The sequence below is a fragment of the Tasmannia lanceolata genome, unplaced genomic scaffold (assembly GCF_043159265.1).
Source record: "Tasmannia lanceolata isolate RefF3 unplaced genomic scaffold, GAP_Taslan_0.1 ptg000037l, whole genome shotgun sequence".
Classification (NCBI taxonomy): Eukaryota; Viridiplantae; Streptophyta; class Magnoliopsida; order Canellales; family Winteraceae; genus Tasmannia; species Tasmannia lanceolata.
Window position 1 is genome coordinate 4,173,580 of NW_027518714.1, and position 25,155 is coordinate 4,198,734.

At 42.1% G+C, this 25,155-nt stretch overlaps 2 protein-coding genes across 3 annotated transcripts; one reads left to right on the forward strand and one right to left on the reverse strand.

The window, feature by feature from the left end:
• On the forward strand, nt 1-6,861 carry LOC143861957 (glutamate receptor 2.9-like). Its single transcript, XM_077372936.1, has 5 exons — nt 1-318; nt 528-1,774; nt 3,587-3,899; nt 4,379-4,776; nt 6,163-6,861. Exons 1-5 carry the CDS (start codon nt 3-5, stop codon nt 6,646-6,648), a joined length of 2,760 nt encoding a protein of 919 aa, XP_077229051.1. The 5' UTR covers nt 1-2; the 3' UTR covers nt 6,649-6,861.
• A 15,575-nt stretch (nt 6,862-22,436) lies between these two features.
• On the reverse strand, nt 22,437-25,155 carry LOC143861206 (basic leucine zipper 34-like). 2 transcript variants are annotated; one of them, XM_077372141.1, is made up of 4 exons: nt 24,126-25,155; nt 23,957-24,047; nt 23,653-23,779; nt 22,441-23,052 (listed from the first exon to the last, which is right to left on the reverse strand). In XM_077372141.1, exons 1-4 carry the CDS (start codon nt 24,605-24,607, stop codon nt 22,922-22,924), a joined length of 831 nt encoding a protein of 276 aa, XP_077228256.1. In that variant the 5' UTR covers nt 24,608-25,155; the 3' UTR covers nt 22,441-22,921. The 2 variants fall into 2 exon arrangements, with proteins under 2 accessions (XP_077228257.1, XP_077228256.1); XM_077372142.1 differs by lacking the exon at nt 23,653-23,779 and having other exon boundaries at nt 22,437-23,052.

Here is a 25,155-nt window from a genome sequence, read left to right on the forward strand (position 1 = left end):
GAATGCACAACACCTGTCTTCTCAGTAAGGCCAAAATGCTACCCTCTCGTCTCTACTCCCTCCCTTCTCGAGCCCTTTTCGTCTTCCTCTTCTCCTTTCTTCTCCTCTCTCATGCTGCAAAGGTAACAGCCCAAGTTGAAAACGGACTCTTACAAGCAAACATTGGCGCCATTATCGACGCCAATTCACGCATCGGAAGAGAGGAAAAGATAGCCATGGAAATTGCAATCGAAGACTTTAACAACTCGTCTCCCACTACCAGATTAGCCCTCCACATAAGCGACTCCAGTGGCAATCCCCTTCAAGCGGTCTCCGCCGGTAACTCTTCCATTTTTTATTTTTCATTTTTACAGCAATCATTTATACTTCAATACTCCCCTCACGTGTTGCCTCAATGAGTTGTTGGGTTTTGAACGTATGACTTATCCTGGGGCAATAGCTCTGAAACCATGGGACACAACCAATTACTCCAAAAGCTTAAGCTGTTAGAGTTGGTGTAATTTAATCATTTATACTTCAACATGCAGTGGAAGAACTCATAAACCAGAATCAAGCACAAGTGATTGTTGGCATGGCGTCGTGGGAGGAAGCTATGCTTGTGGCTGATGCCATAAACAGAGAACAAGTCCCAATTATTTCCCTAACAACAGCTACCGTCACTCCCCCTCTGATGACAGCGCGATGGCCGTTCTTAATTCCGATGGGTAACAATAATTCTGCCGAGATGAAATGCGTTGCAGCCATAGTCGACACCTATGGGTGGCGGAGAATTACCGTAATCTATGAAGACAGCACCTATGGTGGCCATGCTGGAACCATTACACTTCTCACCGACTCCCTCCGAGAAGTGGGTTCGGAGATCGAAAACCAATTAGTTATCCCACCTTTGGCCTCTTTATCTGATCCTGAAACCAGTATTCTAGAAGAGTTAGAGAAGCTTAATAGCCAGCAATGCAGAGTCTTCGTCCTGTTGCACTCTTCATTACCGCTCGCAGTTCGTCTCTTCGTGGAGGCAAACAAAATGGGAATGATGGGAAAAGGTTATGTATGGATAACTACAAGCAGTATCACGAGTCTCGTTGATTCCTTTAACTCCTCCGTTATTTCCAACAGTCAAGGTGTTATAGGAATCAAGCCCTACTTCTCAGAAACAACCAAGGAGTTCCGAGCTTTCAACATCAGATTCAGACGTAACTTCCAATTAGAATATTCAGACCAAGAAGAGAATCCCAACCCAGGAATCTTTGCGCTACGTGCTTATGATTCCATTTGGGCAGTGGGTAAGGCTATAGAGAGGAATTCAACAGGGGGTGAACATTTAGTAGAAAGTATCTTATCAAACAATTTCAGTGGATTGAGTGGAAAAATCAGTTTCGAAGACGGGGAATTAACGGGCATGCCGACTTTTCAAATTATTAATGTGATCGGAAAGAGTTATAGAGAACTCGGATTCTGGTCGCCGGAATTCGGATTTTCAAACAGTGCAATTGAAGAAAAAGGTGGAGTGAAATTGGAGTCGAAGGTTTTCTGGCCCGGAGGCCAAACTTCGACCCCGAAAGGGTGGGTCGCTGCGACCGATGCAAAACCACTAATAATCGGAGTTCCCGGTAAAACAGCCTTCAATCAGTTCGTTAAGGTGGTTAATGGATCCGTTTCGGGATTTTGCATAGATGTTTTCGAAGAGGCTGTGAAACTCTTGCCCTACGATCTGCCTCACGAGTTTGTGCCCTACGATGGCACATACAATGATCTCGTCAAAGAGGTCTATTACAAGGTGATTATTACAATTCTACGCATGATTTCAAATTTCGGCTTGAAATTTCGAACCAAATCCAACGAAATCAAGTAAAGTAAATATTTTATCTTGTACAAAATTTCGGCCCAAATTACCGAAGTTTCAGCCAAGTAAAAAATTCCAGTAATTTCGGCTGAAATTTCGTGAAAATATTAAATAATGAATTAAATCCAGATTTTTTTGGTGATATTCCTTAAATTTTGAACTGAAATTTCAAAATTTTTAGACGGAAATAAAGTAACGTTTCGGGTATTAGGGATTTCGCTTTCAGTCTCCATCGAAACCCAAAATTTTGGATAGAAATTTCAGGTTTCTGTCTATATTTAAAAGCATGTTTTTAACACACAGCTTCTCCACTTTTTTCTTTTTTCTTTTTTTTATGACATAGGGTATCCTCACCCCATTTTGAGGGGGGTACTATTCCTTAGAGATGCCCGCAATCACCCATAGAAATTAGTTACCATTTGCCAAAGTTGATTCTTGTCTGGCCCAATTATCAAAAGTCAAAATGACACGGTCAATCAAAACAAATTCAAGAGTTGCCTTTTCGCCATTGACCGTAATACTGACTTTCTGCTTAATAAAAACTTTAAAAAGCTTGCTAAAAAACAAGAGCGTTTAAACTTACTCCTTCATATTCTTAGCAAGCTCGATATTGAAAATCTGGTCGTTCTCTCCCCATAACAAATGTACGTTCTGTGACAAAAAAAAATGTTGAAGTAACTAACCATCAAATCCTTGTATTTTAACTAACGGGATCTGCTAGGGTCCATTGCAGAAGGCATTTCGTAGCTGGTCTGTCGCATGTCAGACCAGCCACCTCATGAATGAAGACAACAGCTTTTGTCTCCATGCACGAGGTGGGTGGTCATATGTGTGACAGACTAGCCGTGAAATGCCTTTTGTGATGGAAGCTAGCAATTCACCTAACAAAAACATAAGAAAGTTAAAGATAATATAACTAATAAGTAGAGTCAATTTGTCTTTCTCTTACCTGGGAAAATTTGGGGATTACAGCATCCTTGTTACTAATGACTAGACTTTCTAGAAGTTCAGCTCTTTCCTTCCTGTTTGTAAACATCACCTGCAATTAATGAACACCGATACCCCCACAAAAGCTTCAATTAGACGGGGTCAAAACCCATTGAGATTTATTTAAATACTCCCAAGGGTTGGAAATAATATTCTAGTCCTAACCGACCTCTCCATTAGTTTTCCATTTTTCACGGTAACTTAAATCATTTTGTGATTTGGATGGAGTATTTTATTATTATTTTTGTGATCTGGTGGAGTTGGGTGGCCAAATACATGCCCCTTTCTGGCTTTCTCCATCACTTTGCGAACTCCAACAACTTTGGTTATTTTTCCTATATAGAAAAAGAGAACTTATATGTGCCCGACCATCAAAACATAAAGGGCGGAGAGAGAGAACCCCTCCACCCTTGATTTGCAATCCAACAAAAGCTGCCTTTTTTGACTTTTTGCTGGATCGTAAATCAAGGGTGAGAGGGTTTGTCTCTCTCCGCCCTTTATTTTGACGGTCGGGCATCATATAATTTCTTATAGATGGAGCACAGTAATTTTTCATCTACCGCCGTTATGTACTGTGCTCCATTATTGGATGACTTAGTCAAAGTTTGAGCTTCTATTTCAGTCAAAGTCTACTTCTAATTATGAATATTATTGGATGACTTAGTCATCCTTAATTAGAGATGTCTCTATCTTACAACTAGCTTTGTACTACTTGTCTATTTGTTTTTCTACTCTAAAATGATGACAAATTCGTGGCAGAAATTCGATGCCGTTGTCGGGGACACTACAATCTTGGCCGAACGATCTGAGTACGTAGAATTTAGTCAGCCTTACGATGAGTCAGGACTTTCAATGCTGGTCACTGTTAAGGAGGAAGGCTCTAGGAAGGCTTGGTTGTTCATGAGGCCCTTCACCAAGCCCATGTGGGCTGTGACTGGAGCCATCTTTGTATACACGGGCTTCGTCGTATGGTTTTTGGAGCACCGAAGGAACCCAGATTTTAGGGGACCATGGCGGAGCCAGGTCGGCACCATGCTCTGGTTCACCTTCTCCACACTCTTCTTCGCCCACAGTAAGTATTACCGGTTTTTTATAATAACGAAAACTCACCTTGTCTTTTATTATATAACTAGCTATCAAAAGCTATTACAATTCCTAAAAGGATCATATGGAGACCGAGAGTATCACCTAGCAGGGGACCTGTAATGAGAAAATGACATGTGTTCAAGAAAAACATTATTTTTTCTGATTCCCTATACTTAAGAGAAATCTCACGTCACTTGTGATATTGTGGCAATAAGCTATTTGTTCGGTCCCCTTTTAGGTCGTACTCTCGGTTTCTCTAGCATTACTCTATATCTAGCAGGAGCCAGTTAAAAAGGAAAAGACAGGGTGAGTTCGTGTCATTAACAAATATTGTAGTGCTAATATCAGTAGACTAGAGTCTCTACTGCCATGTTTGGCAACCATGAAATTTTCTTCTTCTGCATTATAATATTTCATATTCATTTCTTCTCATCATTTTCTTCTTTTTCTTCTTCTTCTTCTTAGGGGAGAGACTACGTAGCAACTTCTCTCGAGTAGTGATCGTGGTGTGGCTGTTTGTGGTATTAATATTAACTTCGAGCTATACAGCCAGTCTAACCTCCATGCTGACAGTCCAAAGATTGGAACCGACGGTAAATGATATCGATTCGTTAAGGAAGAGCAATGCCATGGTTGGTTGCGACGGTGACTCCTTCGTCCTGAAATACCTGCAGGATGTCTTGCATTTCCCCTCAAAAAACATCATCAAAGTCTCAACGGCCGACGATTATCCAGAAGATCTCAGAAGCGGAAAGATCGCAGCTGCATTTCTTGAGCTCCCCTATCTCAAGGTTTTCCTCGCCAAGTACTGCAAAGGGTTTGCCATTGCTGGTCCAACCTACAGATTGGGAGGATTCGGCTTTGTAAGTAGTTTCCTTTCTCCCACTGAATATTTAATGTCCAATATATATAGGCATGGTTTAAAAACTCCCCCACGTCTGCATGTACTTCCCCGAGTCGATTCCCTCTTACCTTTGCTGCATTTCGCGTTGCACCGTATCCGCGTTCTGCATTTTGCCCTATAGAGTCAATAAAAACTCCTTTGTTTTTAAGATAATCAATAAAAACTCCTTTAATAAAAACTCCTTTGACTCACTTGAGTTATGACCTCATCAACCGCATTCTTGGCCGCGTCCGCGCTGAGTCGACAAGGATTTTTCGTCGCCGCATTCTGCGTCGCATCCACATTTTTAAACACGTACTGTGTATAGACACTGATAATTTAATAATGAGACAAATTCAACTTGTCTTTTATTGTTCAACCAGCTATCAAAAGCTGAAGTTTTTAGGGTGCCTGAGTGGGCATGCACGTGCAGCCCAAAAAACTGTGGGTCCCACTTTGTTTAGGTGATATAAACCATTCCTTTGCTAGACCCTGATGCAGATAGGGTGTGCCTAGAAAATCTTCTTCTTGGTATAGTCCTAACCCGTGGAGGTTTAAAATGGATGGCACACACCAGGGATGAAAAGGTTAGGATCATCCTATTGCAAAATATTTTATGCACACACACCCTATCTACGCCATGTCCCAACAAATGAATGGTTTGGATCACCCAAAAAATATTAGCCTCACTGTTTTGTTGGGTTGCACGTGCATGCACGGCCATCCACCCTATATATTCTTACTTTATGAAATAAGTATAGAGTGTATAGTGGACGACCATGTTTGCAATTGTAGCCCAAAAATATAATGGCCCCACACTGTTTGCCGTGATCCAAATTAACTACTCATTTGTTTGGCCATAGGGTGCGCCCATAAAATCGTCTTCATAGGATGATACTAACTCTCTGATTTGTGGAGGTTTAAAATGGAACACACACAAGGATTTGGAGAATATTTTCTAGGGCACACCCTATCTACGTCAAGTCCTAACAAATGAATACTTTGGATCACCCCAAAAATGTGTTGACGGTTGTGCATGCACCTACCCAAAAATACAATGGAGTCCACATTATTTGGGTGAACAGAGAATTTATATGGTGCCCGACCGTGAAAATCAGACGTGACACCCTGCCCCTTGATTTTTCATCTAAGTGGGAAGTCAAAAAAGGCGGTTTGACCAGGATGAAAAATCAAGGGCCCGGGTTTTGACACCCTGCCCGTCTGATTTTCACAGTCGGCCACCATATAAATTTTCACGGCCACCATATAAAAACTCGGGTGATCAAAACCATTCATTATAGGGTGTGCCCAGAAAATTCCTCATGCATCTACCTGAAGTAGCTAAAGTTCTCCCTTCTGTTGGCAGGTATTTCCACTGGGTTCTCCACTAGCAACTGACATCTCTACAGCCATCTTAAAACTATCAGAGAATGCAAAAATAAGGCAATTGGAAAAAAACTTGGTCTCCTCTTTCTCCAAATGTTCGACGAGCAATGTTAACACCGAGAGCCTGAGCCTAGCCAATTTTTGGGGGCTCTTTGTCATTACAGGGGGCACTTCCACCATTGTTCTTCTACTCTTCCTTGCTCACTTAGTTTATAAAATACATCGCCTCCATGTGGGTGATGGAGGCAATGCATCTCCCATGAATGAGAGCGTGTGGAAACGAACTGTGACACTAGTAAAATACTGGGACAATGGGCAAATTCAACTTCAAGAGAGAACTTCAACACCCTCAGCAGCAGACACTGAAGAATGGAATTCTATAAGCTTGGAGTGTGAGAGCGTGCATAACGACGCTCCAGAGCACCCCCAAAGTCCGGCCCTGGATGTAGAAAATCAAACTCCATAGAAGTTTCATGCATTATATGATCAAATTCACCTTATAAATGCTTAGGGGATGAAGGCCACTAAGTTTTAAAATGGGGTCATTGTGAATATGACCCCATTTTGTCACATCCGGTTGCCGGTGACAGCTTAAATGGTGTTGGCATTTGTCAGAAAATTTTTTTTGATGGGTCATTTGTCAGAAAATTTAATCCAAGAGCAAGAAATTTATCTTTCCTTATTTCCAGCTCATTACATCCTCTCGTCCCTCATCACTCCCTCAAATCTCTATTCCTCCCCGCCACTTTGCTCATCTATCACACTAGGTAAGTCCGGACTCCATGAATTTTTTTTTGATGGTTGCCAAGCATGCCCACGGTTGGCTACCATGAATTTTTTTTCATGATAAATCGTGTCTCCTAGTGTTGAGAGAGGTGTATAGCGGGTGAAGTGGCTAAAAATAGGAAACGAAAAGGTAAGACATTTTGCTCATCTCAATGGCCACCTCTTAATTCTCTCTCTCCCTCTCTCACAACTTGGAGACACTGATTTATCATGAAAAAGGAAATTCCTGGCTGCCAAACATGGCCTAAGGACTATGGTTCTGTTTCTTTCCATGTAAAATGGGCCTAAAACAAATGTTAAAACTATTTTTCCACTTAAAAATGGGAGGCTCCTTCACCTTTGTTGCCACTAAGTGTGCCGCACAAAATCAGCCTTTCACTTTCCTGTGAAGGGCTGAGGTTAACTTATAAAGATATCACTCAAGGCACGTTTTGCTACAATGAAATTGCTTTCCTGGAATATTAGCTTACCCAATGGTGAGGGTCGACGGTGGGAGAGGAATACATACTCGGGGGCATTGAGTGAGGAGAGGGAAAGAAAAGCCTAAAAAAATCACGAAACAAAAAACTCCACTCAAAATATGATCGTCTTTTTCCTGATTTTTCAACCACTTCTTCCCCTCAACTTATTAGTGCCCTTTCAAATCACTCCTTCTCCCACGGCCCCACCCCTCTCTCTCATCACTTGGAGACACTAATTTATCATGGAAAAAAATTCTTAGACATGGCCTTTAATATATCGTTTGACTCTAAGTCGTGGAAACAAAAAATTCCATGGAAAAAAAGTCCGTATGAAATGTTTTTCCTTGGAGCCAAACAAGGCCTAAAGGCAAACGATGGAGATTGAGTGGGACATAGTGATCACATATTCATTACTAAAGCGACATTTTAGACTTATGCGAAGATACTCAAAAGCGATAAACACAAAATTAATGCCGGTAAAAAATTGACTAGTGTGACTTCAGACGCGTGATGACAAGTTTCTCACGTCGTGGTCTTCGCTAGAAGCGTGAGAAAAAAAGAAAACCAAGGATCGCCGGAATTGGGAATCGGTATCGGTATCACATACCAATCCAATTCCAATTCCCTCCATAAGCGGATAATATATGATTCCAATTCCAGTGTTTGTGTAAGCACTGGAATTTCTCTAGGGAATCAATCATGATTCCCATTCTAGCATTTGGTATCACCCAAACCAATACCAGAATGGAATCGAATTTTCAATATTTATTTCAATTAATAATACTTGTTTTTTTTCAGTATTATGGCCCGTGCTATGGTTGTGAAAGCAAGGAAATTTATACTACATAAACTACAAGAAATTACACTTTTCCTGAATAATTTAATATTTATAAAACCCAAAACTGGGATACAATGTGCCTGTAACTTGTTTAAAATAAATTACCCTAGGTCATTCCACATTTCAGATACATGTGAAGAATAAATTACAACAGTGCATTTGACATTTCTAAAACCACAGCAAATTCCACTTTTTTCTGGATAAGCTTCCACATATCCACAATTAAAATGCCCAAAACTTCCTACAAACCATGCAAATGCTGCACATAAATTACATCTACCAAGAAAGAGAATTACAGTAACTGCTATAAACAACCATTATGGATAAGATGTCTGCCCATTCTTTGAAAAGATAAGGGGAATCAAGAAAAACCAAAATAAAATGTTGACTTAAAGACGATTCAATAGCTTCGTCCACATAGAGAGAGAGAGAGAGCACTCAATCTGCGCCGACAGAGAGAGAGAGAGAGAGAGAGAGAGAGAGACCCATATTTGTGTTTCAGATAGAGAGAGACCCATATTTGGGTTTCAATCAAAATCAGAGAGAAAAAGAGAGAGGGAGACCCCTATTTGGGTTTCAATCAAAATGAGAGAGAGAGAGAGAGAGAGAGAGAGAGAGAGAGAGAGAGAGAGACCCATATTTGGGTTTCAATCAAAATTTGAGAGAGAGAGAGAGAACCCATATTTGGGTTTCAATTAAAATCAGAGACAGAGAAACCCATAAACAGAGAGAGGGAGAGAGAGAGAGAGAGAGAGAGAGAGGGTTTAGATCACCCAGAAAGAGAGAGGGAGGGAGAGAGTGGGTTTTGATCACCTAGAAACAAATAGAGAGAGAGAGAGAGAGGGAGGGAGGGAGTGGGTTTTAATCATCTAGAAAAGAGAGAGAGAGAGAGAGGAGCCACAACACAATTGAGGAGAGTCAGCAGAAACAGAGTAATGCCAGCTAGGCTAAGAGATTGCCAGCTGGGCTGAGAGATTGAATAACTAATTCAGTTAGAGTTGTTAGGGAGTAGTTAAACAGTTGAGAGTCAGTTGAGATGAGGGAAGGGATATAAAGATGGGAAGGTAGGGAAGGTAGGGGTATGAAAAATGTGTAGAAGTTTATGTTCTTTGTGTGATGGAGGTTCTGGTGCCTCGAAACCAGTAATGTAGTTCTGTTTTTTGATAAGAAATTCAAGATTTTCTTGTTCTTGTTCTTCCCCTTCTTCTTCTGATCTTACTGTCTTTTCCTGAGAGTTCTTGAATAGAACTAAGCTCCTAACAGAGAGAGAGAGAGAGAGAGAGAGAGAGAGGGGCATACTTGCCCTTGATTTGCACGGCAGGAAGATGGGCATTTTTTGGAAGCTTAAGAGGGAAGAAGGTCTTAAAACGGAAGCAAAAATTGAGAAAATCTCAGAGAGAATATTGACGCCTTTATTTTCCTCTGACTCTCGGAATCAGAATACCACCCGCCTAAGCGGGTATCGATTGGCGCCCGATATTCCTTCTTTTTTCGGTCGGAGTCGAGCGCGGTTTTTCATTCCATTACACAAATGAAACCAAACATCAGAATCGCCTAAATTGGTTTCAGATACGATACTAATTCCGAATTCCAGCGATCCAAACACACCCTAAGTGGAATTGACCCACGATTTGGTCATTTCCAGTGATTTTTTCATTTCGTGGGAATCAAGCTCTCACTTCATTGTCTTCTTGTCCATCTGTCAAATTGTCAAAGCAAAAGGGTTTCGTTTTATTTTCCAAACAAAATCCCATTTTGCTAGCAGCCCTCAAACTGAAAAAATGTCACGAACCACCAATTGTAAATCATCCTCTGGTAAGTTTTCTAATGACCTCTCAGCTATAAAATTTTGCATTAAGGCATTTCAAGGCTGGTTGTTGCATTACAGAGCAGCCACTCAAATGAAATAAATGAATAAGACAAAAATGACTCGACTCCAACTTTTTCTGACACAATCCGAACAGCCCGAACTATCCCTAACTTGACCTGAACTTTTCCCGACACGGTCCAAACTTTTCCCGGCTCGACTTGAACTTTTTCTTCTTCCTCATCTTTTTTTTTATTTTTCTGGCATTTTCCATTTTTTTTCCGGCATCGATTAATCTTCTTCATTTTTTCTCTCTTCATTTTCATTTTTCCAGCATCGATTCATATTTTTCCTTCGTCTTCGTCTTCGTCCTCTTTTCTTCATCTTTTTCTTCCTCTTCGTCTTCCTCTTCCTCTCCTCTTTCTGCTTGTTTCTCCTCTTCCACTTCCGAGCTGCAACGATGGCCGGCGGCGGCGGTAGAGATGAAAAAATAGAAAAAATTAAAAAAGAAGAAGAGGGCATTTTGGTCTTTTTCATCTATGGCACCACTATTCGATGCAAATAATATAGACTATCAACCAACCATTAATATTTCAGATATGTAACACATTTCCTTCGTAAATTACCATATTTCAGTGTTGTTTGTTAGTTACAAGGGATATGATGCTCTCACCTGCGACAGGCCATCCGCGAAAATGCCTTCTGCGATGTACGCTAGCAAATCTCTAGCTACAATTCCTAGTAGTTTTTGAGAATGCCTTTTAAGACTAGCATTATTTTCATTAATGCTCTGTTTCTTCGACATAAAAATGGGTGAAATTGAAATTTTACTTTCATTTGTGAAAAATTGGTGTAAAATTTGTTTTACGCCCATCTTACGGCGAAAGAAACAAAGGGAAACATCCATGTATTGCATCGACCCATGCATGCACACATAGGCACGTGTATAGCAACCGAGTCCATGAAAATTTTGGCCATTACAAGTCTGGCTCGATTCCCTTGATCCAGCGTTCAGTTGGATGAACACCCCCTTAACATTTTTCTGTGCCTTCAAAACTTAAACGAATAACGGTGTGTGTGTGTGTTGGGGGTGGCGTGGGGTCGGGTGAGGGGTGACGGGGGAATATCATTTCCCTTCTAAATATTGTAAATGATATCTCTTTTAATCATGAGACTTGGACCCATGAGTCACTTTGTGATGGCCACTCCGATCAATGGTCCTAATCATGAGAAGACGAGGACATATGACATGGATGCATGGTCATTTTCTTGCAAGTCATATCTAACCTTTTATAAAAATTTCACTTTCTCTAAAGAAATCTAAAATTTCAAAATTTAAATAGTAATTAATTAAGCCAATTAACTAGTAAAGTCTCCTCATTTCCTCTTGTAGACACCCCATTTTGACCGGGCCCTAAAGATCCCTAAGTTGAATAATTTTCAGAGAAAGTGGGCCCAAAATGAGAGGGTAGCCTGAGTTTCCATCAGCTTGTGGCCCGCATTCGTGGGTACAAATTTCCCGGGGGGTTGTTTATATTCCCAAGGTTATCCCCGCAAAATTTCGGGGCAATCGGGCGAAAAATGGAAAATAGGACAAGCGGAGTGTGTGCAATAATAAAAAAATAGAGGTGTTGGGGTGAATTGTCAAAATATGGGTGTGCGGATATCATCCCCTTTTATTATAAAAGGCCAAGAGAGTTTTATGGGATTTGTTAACTTGGGAAGGGCATTTTCGTAATCTCCGCATTACTTTAGCCTTAAGCAACCCCTAAGGGCCCTTGGATCAAATAGAAGACTAGGATTGTGCAAGGAAAAGGGAATCTTCCCTTTGCTACAAAACCCAACTAATTAGGGTTTTTCAAAGGGGGGAAGAAAAAGACAAAAGATACAAAGAGAGAGAGAGAGAGGGAGAGAGAAGGAGTTTCCACCGGACTCCGGCCACCCAACCGGATTCCGGCCACCACCTTTGCAGCCACCTCTCCAGGCCACCATCTTCCATCTCCGGCCACCACCACCATCAACCTTCCACATATCCACCTCCACCTCCACCTCCACCTTCGGTCTGCCTCCACCACCCTCCAACTTCCGGTAGGGCGACTCCCCGGCGGCCATCTCCTCAAAACCAATTATCTCAAACCCATTCTAACACTACCATTCCACCTCCTCCGGCCATTCCTCCAATCTCCGGCAACCCAACCGGAATCCGACCATCCACCTCCAACCGGAATCCGGCATCACCACTACAAACTCCGGCCACCTTCTCAGCTCCACCTAACCTCTCCACCAAAACCCATTTTTTCCACCATCCTCCACCGACAGCCACCATCTCCACCCCAAACCCAAAACCGAAACCCATTTATACATTTCGAAAATCCGGCGCCACCACCACCGTCCTCTACCTTCATCTCCACCACCAACAGCCACCCACCACCGCACCTTCTCCTCCATCTTTCCCTCTTTCTGCAACCTCCACCGCCAGCCACCATCTCCACCCCAAACCGAAAACCGAAACCCATTTTTTCCACCATCCTCCACCACCAGCCGCCATTGACCACCCCAAACCCATTCGAAAACCCTCTCCCACCCTCATCTCCTCCAACCCTCACCTCCAAAATCGAAACCCACCTCCATTAAAAAAACCACCCATCACCACCACCATTTTTTATTTTCTTTATTTTTAAACCTCCAAACCCAAAAATCCACCACCGTAACCACCTCCATCTCATCCGCCAACCCGCATCAAACCACCACAACCCACATCAGACCCTCTCCGACCGGCCACCGCCTCCACTTCCACCTTCACCTCTAACCCAAACCCTCCTCACTCCTCTGCCATCTCTAACCCATTTCTTTCTTCTTCTTTTTTTCTTTCTTTCTTTTAAAACCTCCACCGGCCATCCACCACCGTCCAGCCACTCCACTTCAATTCCCATCTCTGCCCCTACAGACCATCTTCTCCGACGATTGTTTTCCCAACCTCCCATCTCTGGCAAAACCCACAGATTCGGCCCTCGCTATCTCGGAACCCGAATCTGGACCCTCTTTGTAATCCGGTCAATTTCTCAACTGCCGTTTGAAAATTTTCTTTCATCGGGTGGTCCAGGAGAGAATTTGATTCTGGCCTATTTCTGCGAGCGTACTGGAGTGGCAAACCAGGAGAAGGAGCCTCCATCTTCATATTCCATCCTCGGTAAATCTACTCTCTCATGTACACTAGTTTTTTTTAAGAGGTCTGGTGTGTTACAGTAAGGAAAATGATATTAGCGTAACCATGTTTAATAATTCCACAAGGCTGTCTTGTCTTCCTGACCCTGATTAGTTTATTAGAGTCCCTATTTTCGGGAGCTATAGTAGCCTTTGATTAATTGCTATAAGGAAATACATGAGTATAAAAACAGAGCTATGTTGATATCATTCCCTCAAAGAAGATGTAAGTTCCACTACCATATTTTGACGTCTACACATCTGTACTTGTTTGCTAGGTTTTGTAGTCGTGCTTATGCTCTTCTTTAGTTCCGTTAAGTGCATGTGTTTTGTTTTTAGTGTAGAACTATGGAGCCTCTGAGCACTGCTTTGATAAAAGAGAGAGGCGTTTGAAAGCGCGGCCCGCCGTTAGAGGCTAAGATAGGGCTACTCGGAGCCCATCCTTTCTCCTTATCTTTTCTTCCCATCCGGGCTTTGTATCTATATTCGGGTTTCATATGGGAGTCCTCTCGTCAACGGGATTTTCACTAGAGTTCAGGATTTTTATCAGCGGCATTCGGTCATTCCATCGGTTTTTTCGGTTTCTTTTCTTCGAGCAGGCTATGACGGAATGTATCTTGAGCCAACCCCTTCCCTTCCTGCCTTAGAGTCTTCGCAGGTTAAGGGATTTCTTCCTCTTTAGAGTCAGTCCTAGAGAGTTTAGGAGTCAGTCTTACCATCCTAGGGTTTAGGTGTTGTGGACCCCGATCCGAGGACGGTGCCGAGGGACGCAAGATCCCTCCTGCAATCCTCAAAGATCTCCACAACGTGAATGAGAGCTCTGCCAAGGAACTCTCGAAACGGATGCCACCCTCACAGCATAGCATGAGTGGCGATATAAAAAGAAAGAGACATATCCTGATCCGGAGCCAGGGCTCGAAACCAAGATATATCTAAAAATAACTCAGAGTCGCCATCCATGGACAAGCCATGGAACCAAAACAAATGCTCTCTTTGCAATGGATAACCAGAGATACAAAAGGTCCGTGCCTGATGACGAATGGAGAAGGTCCGAAGAGCGTCCCCAATTCGCCCGAGTGCGAACACTTGGTCTCTTATGCAATTTATTATTAACCTCGAAGAGTTTTGAGCAAAAATCATGTGAAATGGGAACAAATATCCCCGAGTGAACGTCTACTTGATCATGCATGACTCAGGGGTGAAATAATAAACACACATAAAGTAAGATAAAAGACGTGTCACCTAATGACAACTAGGTTATGAGTGACATACCTAACTGGCCTTAAGTTCTGATGTGCAAACACATGCAAGCTATAGCTAAAGGTACAGGATCAGTATAAGAAAGTAAGAAAACACAACAAAATATACAATATAACACAACACAACAAATCCTAAGACTCTAAACGATTTAGCCCAAGTCCTCGGATGGTCTGATATTCATCCAAAGAAGCCTACGTATCCCCGCCTCCACGAGAATCAAGGCAACGTAGTTCTTCGCGCCTATTCTAAGCTATGATGCCTAAGACACCTAGCCCTCTATCCTAGACTCGATCTAAAAGACCGGACCAGTTATTAAAGTTTCTTGTACGATTATTTAAATTCCAGTGAATTGTGGATTTTAGGACACCCTATATGCCCTAACTAAATACAGGTTAGCCTTAAGCTAATGCAGGTGGTTCCTACAACCTACGTGTAACTAGGCTGTGCGTCCTAAGGAAAACAATGGGATCGCTAACGCATCTTAGACCTAGTCATCAGTCGGCGATGTGAATCGCCAACTGACCGGACGGAGGCGCTCCTATAACTCTAGGACAAACCCCTAACTCTAAAACAAACACAAACAAGCACACAACAAATCCAAGACAAACTCCTAACTCTAAAACTCTCTATCTAGGACAAACTCCTAACTCTAAAACTCTCTATCTAGGACAAACTCCTAACTCTAGAGGAAGATCTTGTTGAAAACAAGGTTTTGAAGAAAAAAAAAGGGGGTTAAAGCATTTATTTACAAAGTTTGGCTGGACTTGGGATGTAAATCCCAAGCTGCACTACGTACCTCGTGGAAGAGGATCAAGCCAACGTAGTTCGAAACGAACTCTCAAACTACGCTTATAAAAGAAAACACTCAACACTTTAGATTTTTTTAAAGGTTTTTTATGTTTTTCAAATGTTTTTGATATTTTTAAAGTTTTTTAAATGTTTTTGGATTTTTAAAGCTTTTCCAATGCTCTGGACCTTTAAATGTTTTCAATCTTAAAGGGAACACGCAAGAACAACCACAAACTAGGGCAAAGCCCTAAAGCAAAAGGGGAAACCCCGAATAAGCAACTAGCGTCTCAAAGAGACGATCCACAACAAGAAAGAGAACAGAGAAAACGATCCAAGATCCCAAGCAAGCAAAGCTCTAACAAGACTGAGTTAGTCTCTAATCAAAGTGAAGAAAAAGGTTATTAAGTAAACTCAGATTTCCATTCAATTATTATAAAAATAAATCAAGTGTTAAGCAAAGAAGAATTTTCAATTAAAAAATACACAACCTATAGCAATCATAAAATGGTAAACAACATAAATTAGTCCAGACCAGCCGCTGGATAGCCTAATAAAGCAAAAACAATATCAAACACTTCTATGCCCAACCACAAACACCACCCCAATATGGGGATGAAATCAGATGATGCTAAAGTAATCATCTGATATCATAATACACAAGATAATATTTCTAATCCCGCCTTGAAATCAGACAATACTCATGTCGATAATATCGACTAGAGTAGTCATCTGATCTCCTTCTTTCCTAAAACAATTTATTTAAATAAGATTAAACAAATATGATAAGCTTCAAGATAATCTCACCTGAACAGTCCATTCATTATTGTCTTCAGAACCTAACTCAATGCTTAAGATAAGAAGAGTATTAGAAATATCAAAAGATTATGATAACTCCAATTAGTAAAAAATTTAGTGCATACAGGGGACATCAACTTGTGCAGATCCAAGTGCGAAGCGGTGAGTCACAAAACATAAAGACGGACTCCAAGTAACTTTATCATTGCCCGAGAAGGGTTCTTTTTTTTAAAAAAAAATGGTTAAAAGAAATCCAAAAGGTTGGGTAGGCCTACTAAACAAAAGAAGGGAGCGCTACTTGGATTGAGCGAGTCCCCTAAAGATGGGCTTGGGCTAGCGCCTTCATCGCCCTCACAACGAAAGGGTTATCTTCAATTAGAAGGCACCTAAAAGGTAAGAGATCTCTACCTAAAGAAAGAGAAAGAGGACATAGGGTATCATCAAGACAAGGTAGGTCCTCTAAAGGATGGGCTTGGGCTATCGCCTTCATCGCCCCATGATACAAAGACATGAAATCAAACATTGGAGTTTCTAACAAGGTCCTATTTTTTTCTCCTTACGGGCGAGAACTTCGAGAACTAAAGCTCCAAAAGAAATGAAGCTGCAAGAATGGCTCCTATTCTTGATTCCTTCTAAATACAAGCCTCTCAATCAATGCTCAAACCAAAGCAAATAAACCCATAAGAGTGAGAATCACCATTTCCCTGCAAAAGCTCTACCAACTAGAACTAACATATACCACAAAAGAAAACTTTAAGCCACATCTCCAAACACAGAGGGAAAGAAACCAAAGTTATTTTGCCCATATGCCATCAGCCAAGACCCACACAAAAATAAGAAAATCTCAATTGCCTTTACGGATACCCAAATGACTTGGACTCACATACACCGTGAAAGAAAAAATCTTCAAACCATATACTCGAACATAACAAAGAGAAAATCTCAATTGGTTTGCAAGTACTCCAATTTCCACAAAATCAGTAATGGGATTATCATTTCCTTGCTGAGAACAGATCAAAGAAAATATGGGCTTTGCATTTTATGAAAATTCCAAAGAAAACCCTATATTTGTCTAGCCATTTCTTACTCGAATTCAGCATAAAACACAAGAAAATCGAAGGAGCAATGCACACAGAGTAGCGTAGACCAAGAATAAGGCATAAAGAACTTGATGGAACCAACTACACTTACAGCAGGATAATGCAATGGACAGCAGCTCCTTAATCCTTTGGGGAATCAATTAGCCATGGCAGAATTGCCAACGGGTTGAGACGTTGGTCACGACGACAACGGCGCAGAGATAGTGGCTCGCTGGAGGATGCGGTTGAAGATTGGCCGGGCTCCGGTGAAGAACCCACCGGAGAAGATGGGTAGAGGGGATCGGATTCTCCTTTCCCTCTCCCTCTCCCTCTCTCTCTCTCTCTCTCTCTCTCTCTCTCTCTCTGCTTTTCTCTTGCAAATGATTTTTTTTTTTTTATAGATGGAAATGGGTTGCAGAGAGGGAGGAGGTGGTCAGAGATGGGTTTGGTCTATGGTTAGGAGATGGGAAAAGGGTCAGATTGGATTTATGGGTTTGGGCAGTAGAGAAATCGAAGTGGGTTTTGGGTGTTTGGGTATGAGAAACGAAAATCCGTCGGTATGGATTTCAAAGAGGGTTTAATGGAGGAGCGATGGGGGACAATGGATATGGGTTTCTGGTTCGGAGTGGGTTTGAGTGGAGGTTGATGGTGGTGGTGATAATGGTGGAGAAGAGGGTTTGAGAGGAAAATGAAAAGGGTTTTGGAGATTAAGAAGTGGGAATGAGGGGCGGCTGAGAGGTGGTTTGGTCGGATTCCGGCGAAATTGCCGGAATCAATGGTGATGGGAAATGGAAGAGGGTTTTCTAGAAAAGGGGGAGATGGAAGTGTCGGCAGTAGGAGAGCTGGATGGTGGAAATGGCGGTTGGGGGTTTGGAAGTGGAGAAAATGAAGTGGGGTTGAAGAGGGTTTGTAGAGGGGAATGACCGGATTCCGGCAAAGCCACCGGAATCCATGGAGGTTGGAATTGAATGGGTAAATGAGAAGGGGGTTTTGGTCGTTTGGGTGATGGAAGAAGGTGGTGGGAATATTGGTGGGGATTGATGGAGGTAGAAGATGAAGAAGAGGAAGAAGAAGGAGGAGGAGATGGCGGCGAGGATTTGGTCGGAGGAGGTGCTGGCCGGAGAAGAAGCACTCTCCCTCTCCTTGCAATCTCTTTCTCTCTCCCTGCAAAAATATGAGATCTCCCTCTGCTCTCGTCTCTCTCTGTGATTTTCCGAAATGGAAAAGGGGTTTGGGGTTAAATGGGGGTTTGATTGGAGGCGGTCGATGGGGGTGTAGGTGGTGAAGCTCCGGTGGGTAATGGATTCCGGTGGGTTCGAATGGTGGGAGATGGTGGTGCTCGGTCGGATTTGCAGAGGATGGGTTTGGATTAGGGATAAATGAAAAATGGAGGTGATGGTTGGGAGAAGAAGAAGAAGAAAAAGAATGGTGGCAATGGCTCTTCCCCTCTCTGCTCGATTTCTTTTCTGTAAATTTCTCTCCCTCTGCTTCTCTCTGCTATGCGGCTGCCGATGGGGCTCCCTCTTGGAGAAGAGAATGAAGAGGCCTCCCCCAAAACCCTAATTGATTTGGGCTCTTAAGAAGGAAAATGATATTTTTGCCCCCTTTTATTCCCCAGACAGCCCACCCCAAGGCACTTCTCAATATTTTCTTATATTGACATGGGTGGTCTAAGTAGAGAACAAGGCAAAAATTCACTCACCTTTACATGAGTCCTAACCCTTTGATCTGATCTAATGGCCACCAAAGATTGCTTGTGAAGGAAGCAATAGAAATTTCCAAGAATGCCCTCTTGTATACGGGAAATGACATATTTCGCCTTCGCCCTTCTGAACTTGTACCACGACACTGCCCTGGCTCGTTCGCCAGGCAAACGTGCTCGGATCTTGACGAAATTTCACAGGGACCTTGGTGGGACCCTAAGCTAGCCTAGGGCACAATTTGGGACCTTGAAACACTCATCTGATGGAATTTTTATTCAAAATGATAGCTTGGGGTACGGTCAAAATGGGGTGTCTACAGGTGTCTGTCCTACCCCTGTAGAGTTTAGGATTCTATCCTATCCCTTCATAAAATTTAGGATTCCGTCCTTCCATCTTTCAGAGTCAGTCTTCAGCATAGGAGTCAGTCCTTCAGTCTTTCAGGGGTCTGTCCTATCATCATAGGGGTTAGGATTCTGTCCACCCTCTCATCAAGTCGTGCATTTTTTTCTATTCACTCCTGCAAGGTATAGGATGCTGTCCAACCCTTGCAGAGTTGTTATTCTGTTCATTCCCCCCCGCAAAGCATAGGATGCTGTCCAACCTTTGCGGGATATCAGGAGTCTGTCCTCCCCTTGTGATGATAGGATTCTGTCCTCTTGTGTCGAAAAAAATCAAAAACATCTGAAAAATCAAAAATCTCAAAAATCTCGAGTCATTAGAGTGTAGTTAGGAAAATCTAGTCCGAACTACGAATGGCTTGATCCCTAGCTGAGGGGTACGTAGGCAGCTCAGGCGTGCTGCTGGCATCCTGAGTCCAGTCACCTTTTTTTTAAATCACCATTTTACAAATATTTCTCATCTTTTCGTCCACCCAAGTTCAGTCAAACATTTTTAATAAATATTTTCAAACATTTCAAAACAAAAACAAAAATGGGCAAGGATGGTGGTTGTCCGGTCACTCGGAGCCCTCTTTTCATTCCATTTCCGGTTTTCATGTGATTTTCGGTTTCCATCGGTTTTCTGATGTTTTATCGGGTTTTGGGACGGGCGATGACGTAGTGTGGCCCCTTTATAGGGATTGCCCTCGCTGAGCCCAACGATAGGTTATGAAGATCGCGAGACTTGTCCGATCTTCAGCAGATTAGGATCGCTGGGCTTGATTCCTTTTGAATCGCCCTCTGAGCCTATCGTGTGTTCCATCTTCTTTCCCCTGGCATTTTGGTTCTCACGTGCCGTTGATTTTCCGATTTCTTTCTTTTCTTACACCTTTTAGCTTGCTGTGCGCTTATCTTAGATTTCTTATGCATTCTAGTTTGTTTGTTCTTCTAGCGTGCGATCGATTGCCATTTTCTTAGTCTTATCTCTTGCATAGGCTCGCATGCTAGTGTGTTTACCTTACTGCTTTGATTGCTTAGCTATAGCGTTTATCCATTCGTCTTAACTTGATTATCTGTCTAAACTTAGATATTTGTTTTCCTTATCTCATTATATCTGTCATTATCTGTTTAGCTGTAGCTATGCATGCGATTGTTTATTGCTTTCTTAGATGTGATGAGTTAGGATTAGATGCGATGAGTTAGGATTTGGATGTTCACTTTCTTTGCCCATCCCCGGGTCATGCATGCTTAGATAGACGTTATCTCGGGGATGATGGTTCCCATTTCACATGATTTTTGCCCAAAATTCTTCAAAGTTAATAATAAATGGCATAAGAGACCAGGTGCTCGCACTTGGGCGAATTGGGGGCGCCTAACCCCTTCCCCATTCGTCATCAGGCACGGACCTTTTATATCTCTGGTTATCTGTTGCGACAGAGCACAGCATGGGATCCAGGGCCTACTTCCTTGGATGGCGACTCTTTCTTTGTTTAAAGTGCGTCTCGAATCCGGGCTGGTCCCCGAATCGAGAGGTATCTCACTTCACATCGCCGCTCATGCTGTGAGGGGCACTCTTTCGAGAGTTCCTTGGCGGAGCTCTCCTTCACGTGGATGATCTCGAGACTCGCGTGGGGGCCCGTCCTCCCGCCTCTCTCGGATCGGGTTCCACACCTCTACATACATAAAATCAATTGCCTTGATAATAGCATGCGTAAGAACCATGCCTAGTTTTCGACTTGTGTCAGTGGATGATCTTTGCATGGGGAGATTCTCGATGGATAAAGATTAGGCAACCCTGGAATGGTTAGAATTGGGGAGATTCTCAAAGATGAGAATGGATATACTATTTGGGCTTTTTCGGGCCCAATAGGAACTGACGACTCCAACGAGACCGAGATTAGGGCCAAGGAATAAAGTTGATGAAGAAAAATATCTTAGAAAAGGTCATAGTGGAGGGAGATTCCTTAAACATGATCAAGTGGTTAGAAGGGAAGTAAGTTCCTTCTTGGTGGTTAGAGCTCGCCACGTGTCACCCTTATACCAAAGGAATCTACTTATGATCAAGAAAAGTATAAAGACAAGTGTTGGGGGGAAAATAAATAAATTTCCCTTTTACTTTAGACACATGGCATACATGCTAATGCATGGCAAGCACTACGACAAGTGGCAAACATGCTAAAAACTTGGCATGCACAAGGACACATGGCTTATACACCAAAACATGGTGTAAGAACTCTGAGCCTATAAAATGCACCCCCTTGCTCAATGGTAAGGGACACTCTTCTCCCCCCCCCCCCATAAGCATGTTTATCTCTATTAGTCTTGCTTAGATATCTGTGATACCGATACCTGACTTGAGCGTCGGAGGGTGCCCCCAAGTCCCCACTCCGGGGCCCTTCTAACGTTGTTTTCTATGAGCGCAGGCACCCATGAATAGGAGCTCTACCAACCTAAGCTGCTGGTTTTGCCGATAGCGCTCGCCCGACGCCCAGATCCTGATTTTGGCATCATCAGTTAGAGGTTGGCTTTAGTAGTAGGCTCAACCTACGATTACTCAGATCACTCAGCCGCTGGAACCTCCTGACAGTAGCGTGTTAAAGATGAACTTCGATGGATAAAGATTAGGCAACCCTGGAATGGTTAGAATTGGGGAGATTCTCAAAGATGAGAATGGATATACTATTTGGGCTTTTTCGGGCCCAATAGGAACTGACGACTCCAACGAGGCCGAGATTAGGGCCAAGGAATAAAGTCGATGGAGAAAAATATCTTAGAAAAGGTCATAGTGGAGGGAGATTCCTTAAACGTGATCAAGTGGTTAGAAGGGAAGGAAGTTCCTTCTTGGTGGTTTGCTCAATGGATCGACAAAATCTGTGATTGGATTGATGGAGCATCCATCTTGTACCATCACATGAGGAGATCAGTGAATTCAGAGGCCAAAAAACTTGCTAGGGATGGTAGTGCAAGGGTGGAGCTGGAAATCTTTGAATATTTTCCCACCTTGAAGCATGCATCTAGTGGTTTCCCTCTTTTTCTCTCACTATTGTATTGTTTTTTTATCATCTCGATAGCCGGGGGCAGCCCCGTGTCTTGTTTCCTTCTTTCATATTACTAATTTTTTAAATTTAATTCATTACCATTCAAAAAAAATTAATTAAGCCAATTAATACATTCCGCAAGCATGGCATGAAAGTAGAACTTATTGAGGTTCCTTTTCCTCTCTTCTTTTTTTCTTTCAGAAAAAAATTACAAAAGCAGAACATTATTGCTCCCAATGCAAAACACAAGAAGGGTACAACAATCAGACATCAAACAGCCCGACAACCCCTTTCCTATATCCCCACACCCCACCATCTTTTGCCCCATAAACAAAACAAAAATAAAGAAAAAAATTGGATAAAATACATAGAAGAATAGAACACCACCCTTCCCAATTAAACAAAACGATTCCTTACACTGCCATCACAACACCACTCAACTTCTTTATATCCAAAGCCCCCAACCAGACCCAAACCCAATGCAATAAAACAAAGACAAAACCCTTATCCCTCAAGTGGTGGGGTCTCACCCGTAAGGAAAGCATTCACGTGAGGCCGCAGCTCAGTGGAAAAACACAGTTCCCTACTCTCTCTTTCTCCCTTCAGCTGAGTAGCTCATTGTCCGTACATAGCTTGGGATCAGAGAGAGTGGTGTTCCTCATTTTCTTAATGTTCTGTTGGTGATAAACATGCCTCAGTCTCTCTATTTCCTTCTTCAGTGCTTCTTGGTGCGCTGTATTTACCATCAAAATTAATTAAACCCCATGAGAAAACACACACACACACAGAGTGAGAGAGAGAGAGAGAGCTTGCAAGATTTCTCTTATGTGACTAGCTGAAAGCTTTTTTCTTTTGTGAGTTTTCTAATTTTATGAAACTTGAGGACCTGTTTTTTAAGGTGGTAATAGTTTTTCTTGAGCAAAGATGGGGTGTACTTTATAATTTTTTTTTAAATTTCTGGTAAGAGTAAACAGGTGGGTTTGAGTAGATTAGATGTATATAGGTTTTAGAGACCAATTTCCATTAACTCATTAGGAATTTGATCTCTATGGAGAAAGAGTAAAAAAGATAAAAAAAAAAGGACAAAACCCAGAGGTGTGTATGATTGCTTTGTTAATTAAGTGGGATACTTGGCTTTTTAGACCTCTCACAAAACATTAATTAGGTGAATTTGCTAATGTACTTTATAAATGAAAGCCATTTCATTCCAGCAATAATTCTATAAGAGACTAGATAAAAGAACAGGGTGGTGAATTGGTGTCTTTGTAAGCCTTATATTGGTAAGGATGTATTAATTAAGCTCATTTAATGCTATTAATTAGTAACTACTTACCATCCTTGAAAATTTTCTCTTGAGCTAGAGCGGCAATCCTTTGCTTAAGCGCACTGTTATCTACGTTAAGAACTAAGCGCTGATGATCGAGAAATGCGACATGAGGCGACAATGCCGACACTTCGGTCTAAATTTCCACATAAAATAAACATATTTAGAATCAAATTAGGGGAATTAGCAGATAATACTGTGATAATTAGGTCAACTTATTACTTATGAGGATTTGAGCATACAAACTAAACATTTTACTGGGTTTTGGGAGTTTAATATAATTTACAAGCTTCATTTCATTCCCATGACATACCTGTAACGAAGAGACACTACGTTCGAGCTCAGAGATGTATTGTAGCTTCCTCACTCGTGATCTCTGCGCGGATTGCCTGTTTGCTAAGATCCTAAAAAGCCCAAATGGAATCATTAGATAATTAAGAAATAATTCAATCTCAATTTCCATGTCAAGGGGGCTGCATTACCTCTTGACCCTCTTGGGGTCAATTGGATCTCCCGCTGTGGTTGAAGGAGCAGCATTTTCTGGGTCTAATTTGCACAAGCTCTGGACCTCCGGTTCATTCCGAGGCTGCTGATCCAACGGTGTTGGCCTCTCATCATTGATGCTGTTGTGATCTGACGGTGTAGAGGGGCTCGATTTTGTGACCATAGGTGGGACAGTCTCTGAAATGTCATCGGAGAACATGGACATGAGCTGATCGTCATCCAAACGGTCAAATTCGTAGCTCCGGCATTCCTCAGCCAAAGGGGCTTCTAGGAAGGCAATTGAGTCACTTGCGGATCTCCGTTGGGATCCTCGCTTTACCGATGAGAAGTCGAGGAATTCGTCTACCCATGAGGGCTGGGTGTTGTTGGGTAATATGTTTCCAACAGAGGGAGCTCTTCGGTGAGTGAAATTAGCCCAATTGGGGGACATGTTTGGGATTTTAGGTGGCAATTGTCCCATTTTTGGAGAACAATTCAATGCAAACACATCCAATTAATTAATAAATGCAGCAATGGCTACAACTAAAAACTACAAATACTTGAGAAATGCAAATGGGTAGCAGTCTCTCTATGTCTACAATTCATCAATTATGAAATGAATAAAACCCAAAACAACATCAAATCTATGAGCAATGCAAATGGGTAGTAGTCTCTCAGTCTCTCTATCTCTACAAATCATCAATTATGTAATGAAAGAGTTCCAAAACAACATCAAAGCTTTGAGAATATGAGTAGTAGTATCTCAATATCTACAATCCTTCTAATGAATGAAACCCAAAGCAACATCAAAGCTCTTAGAAATGCAAATGGGTAGTAGTCTCTCTGTCTCCTAACTCTTCATATCCTCTTCTGATACAGATTCTGCTTCTCTCTATCTATCTACTTTGTATTCTATGATGGGTCTGTTTTTCTTGTATCTACCTTTCTATTGTTTGTGCCCCTGAGGTTTTGGAAGGGATAGTCACATGGGAGAAAGATTGGGAAGGGGGGGAGAGACAGCTAACTACA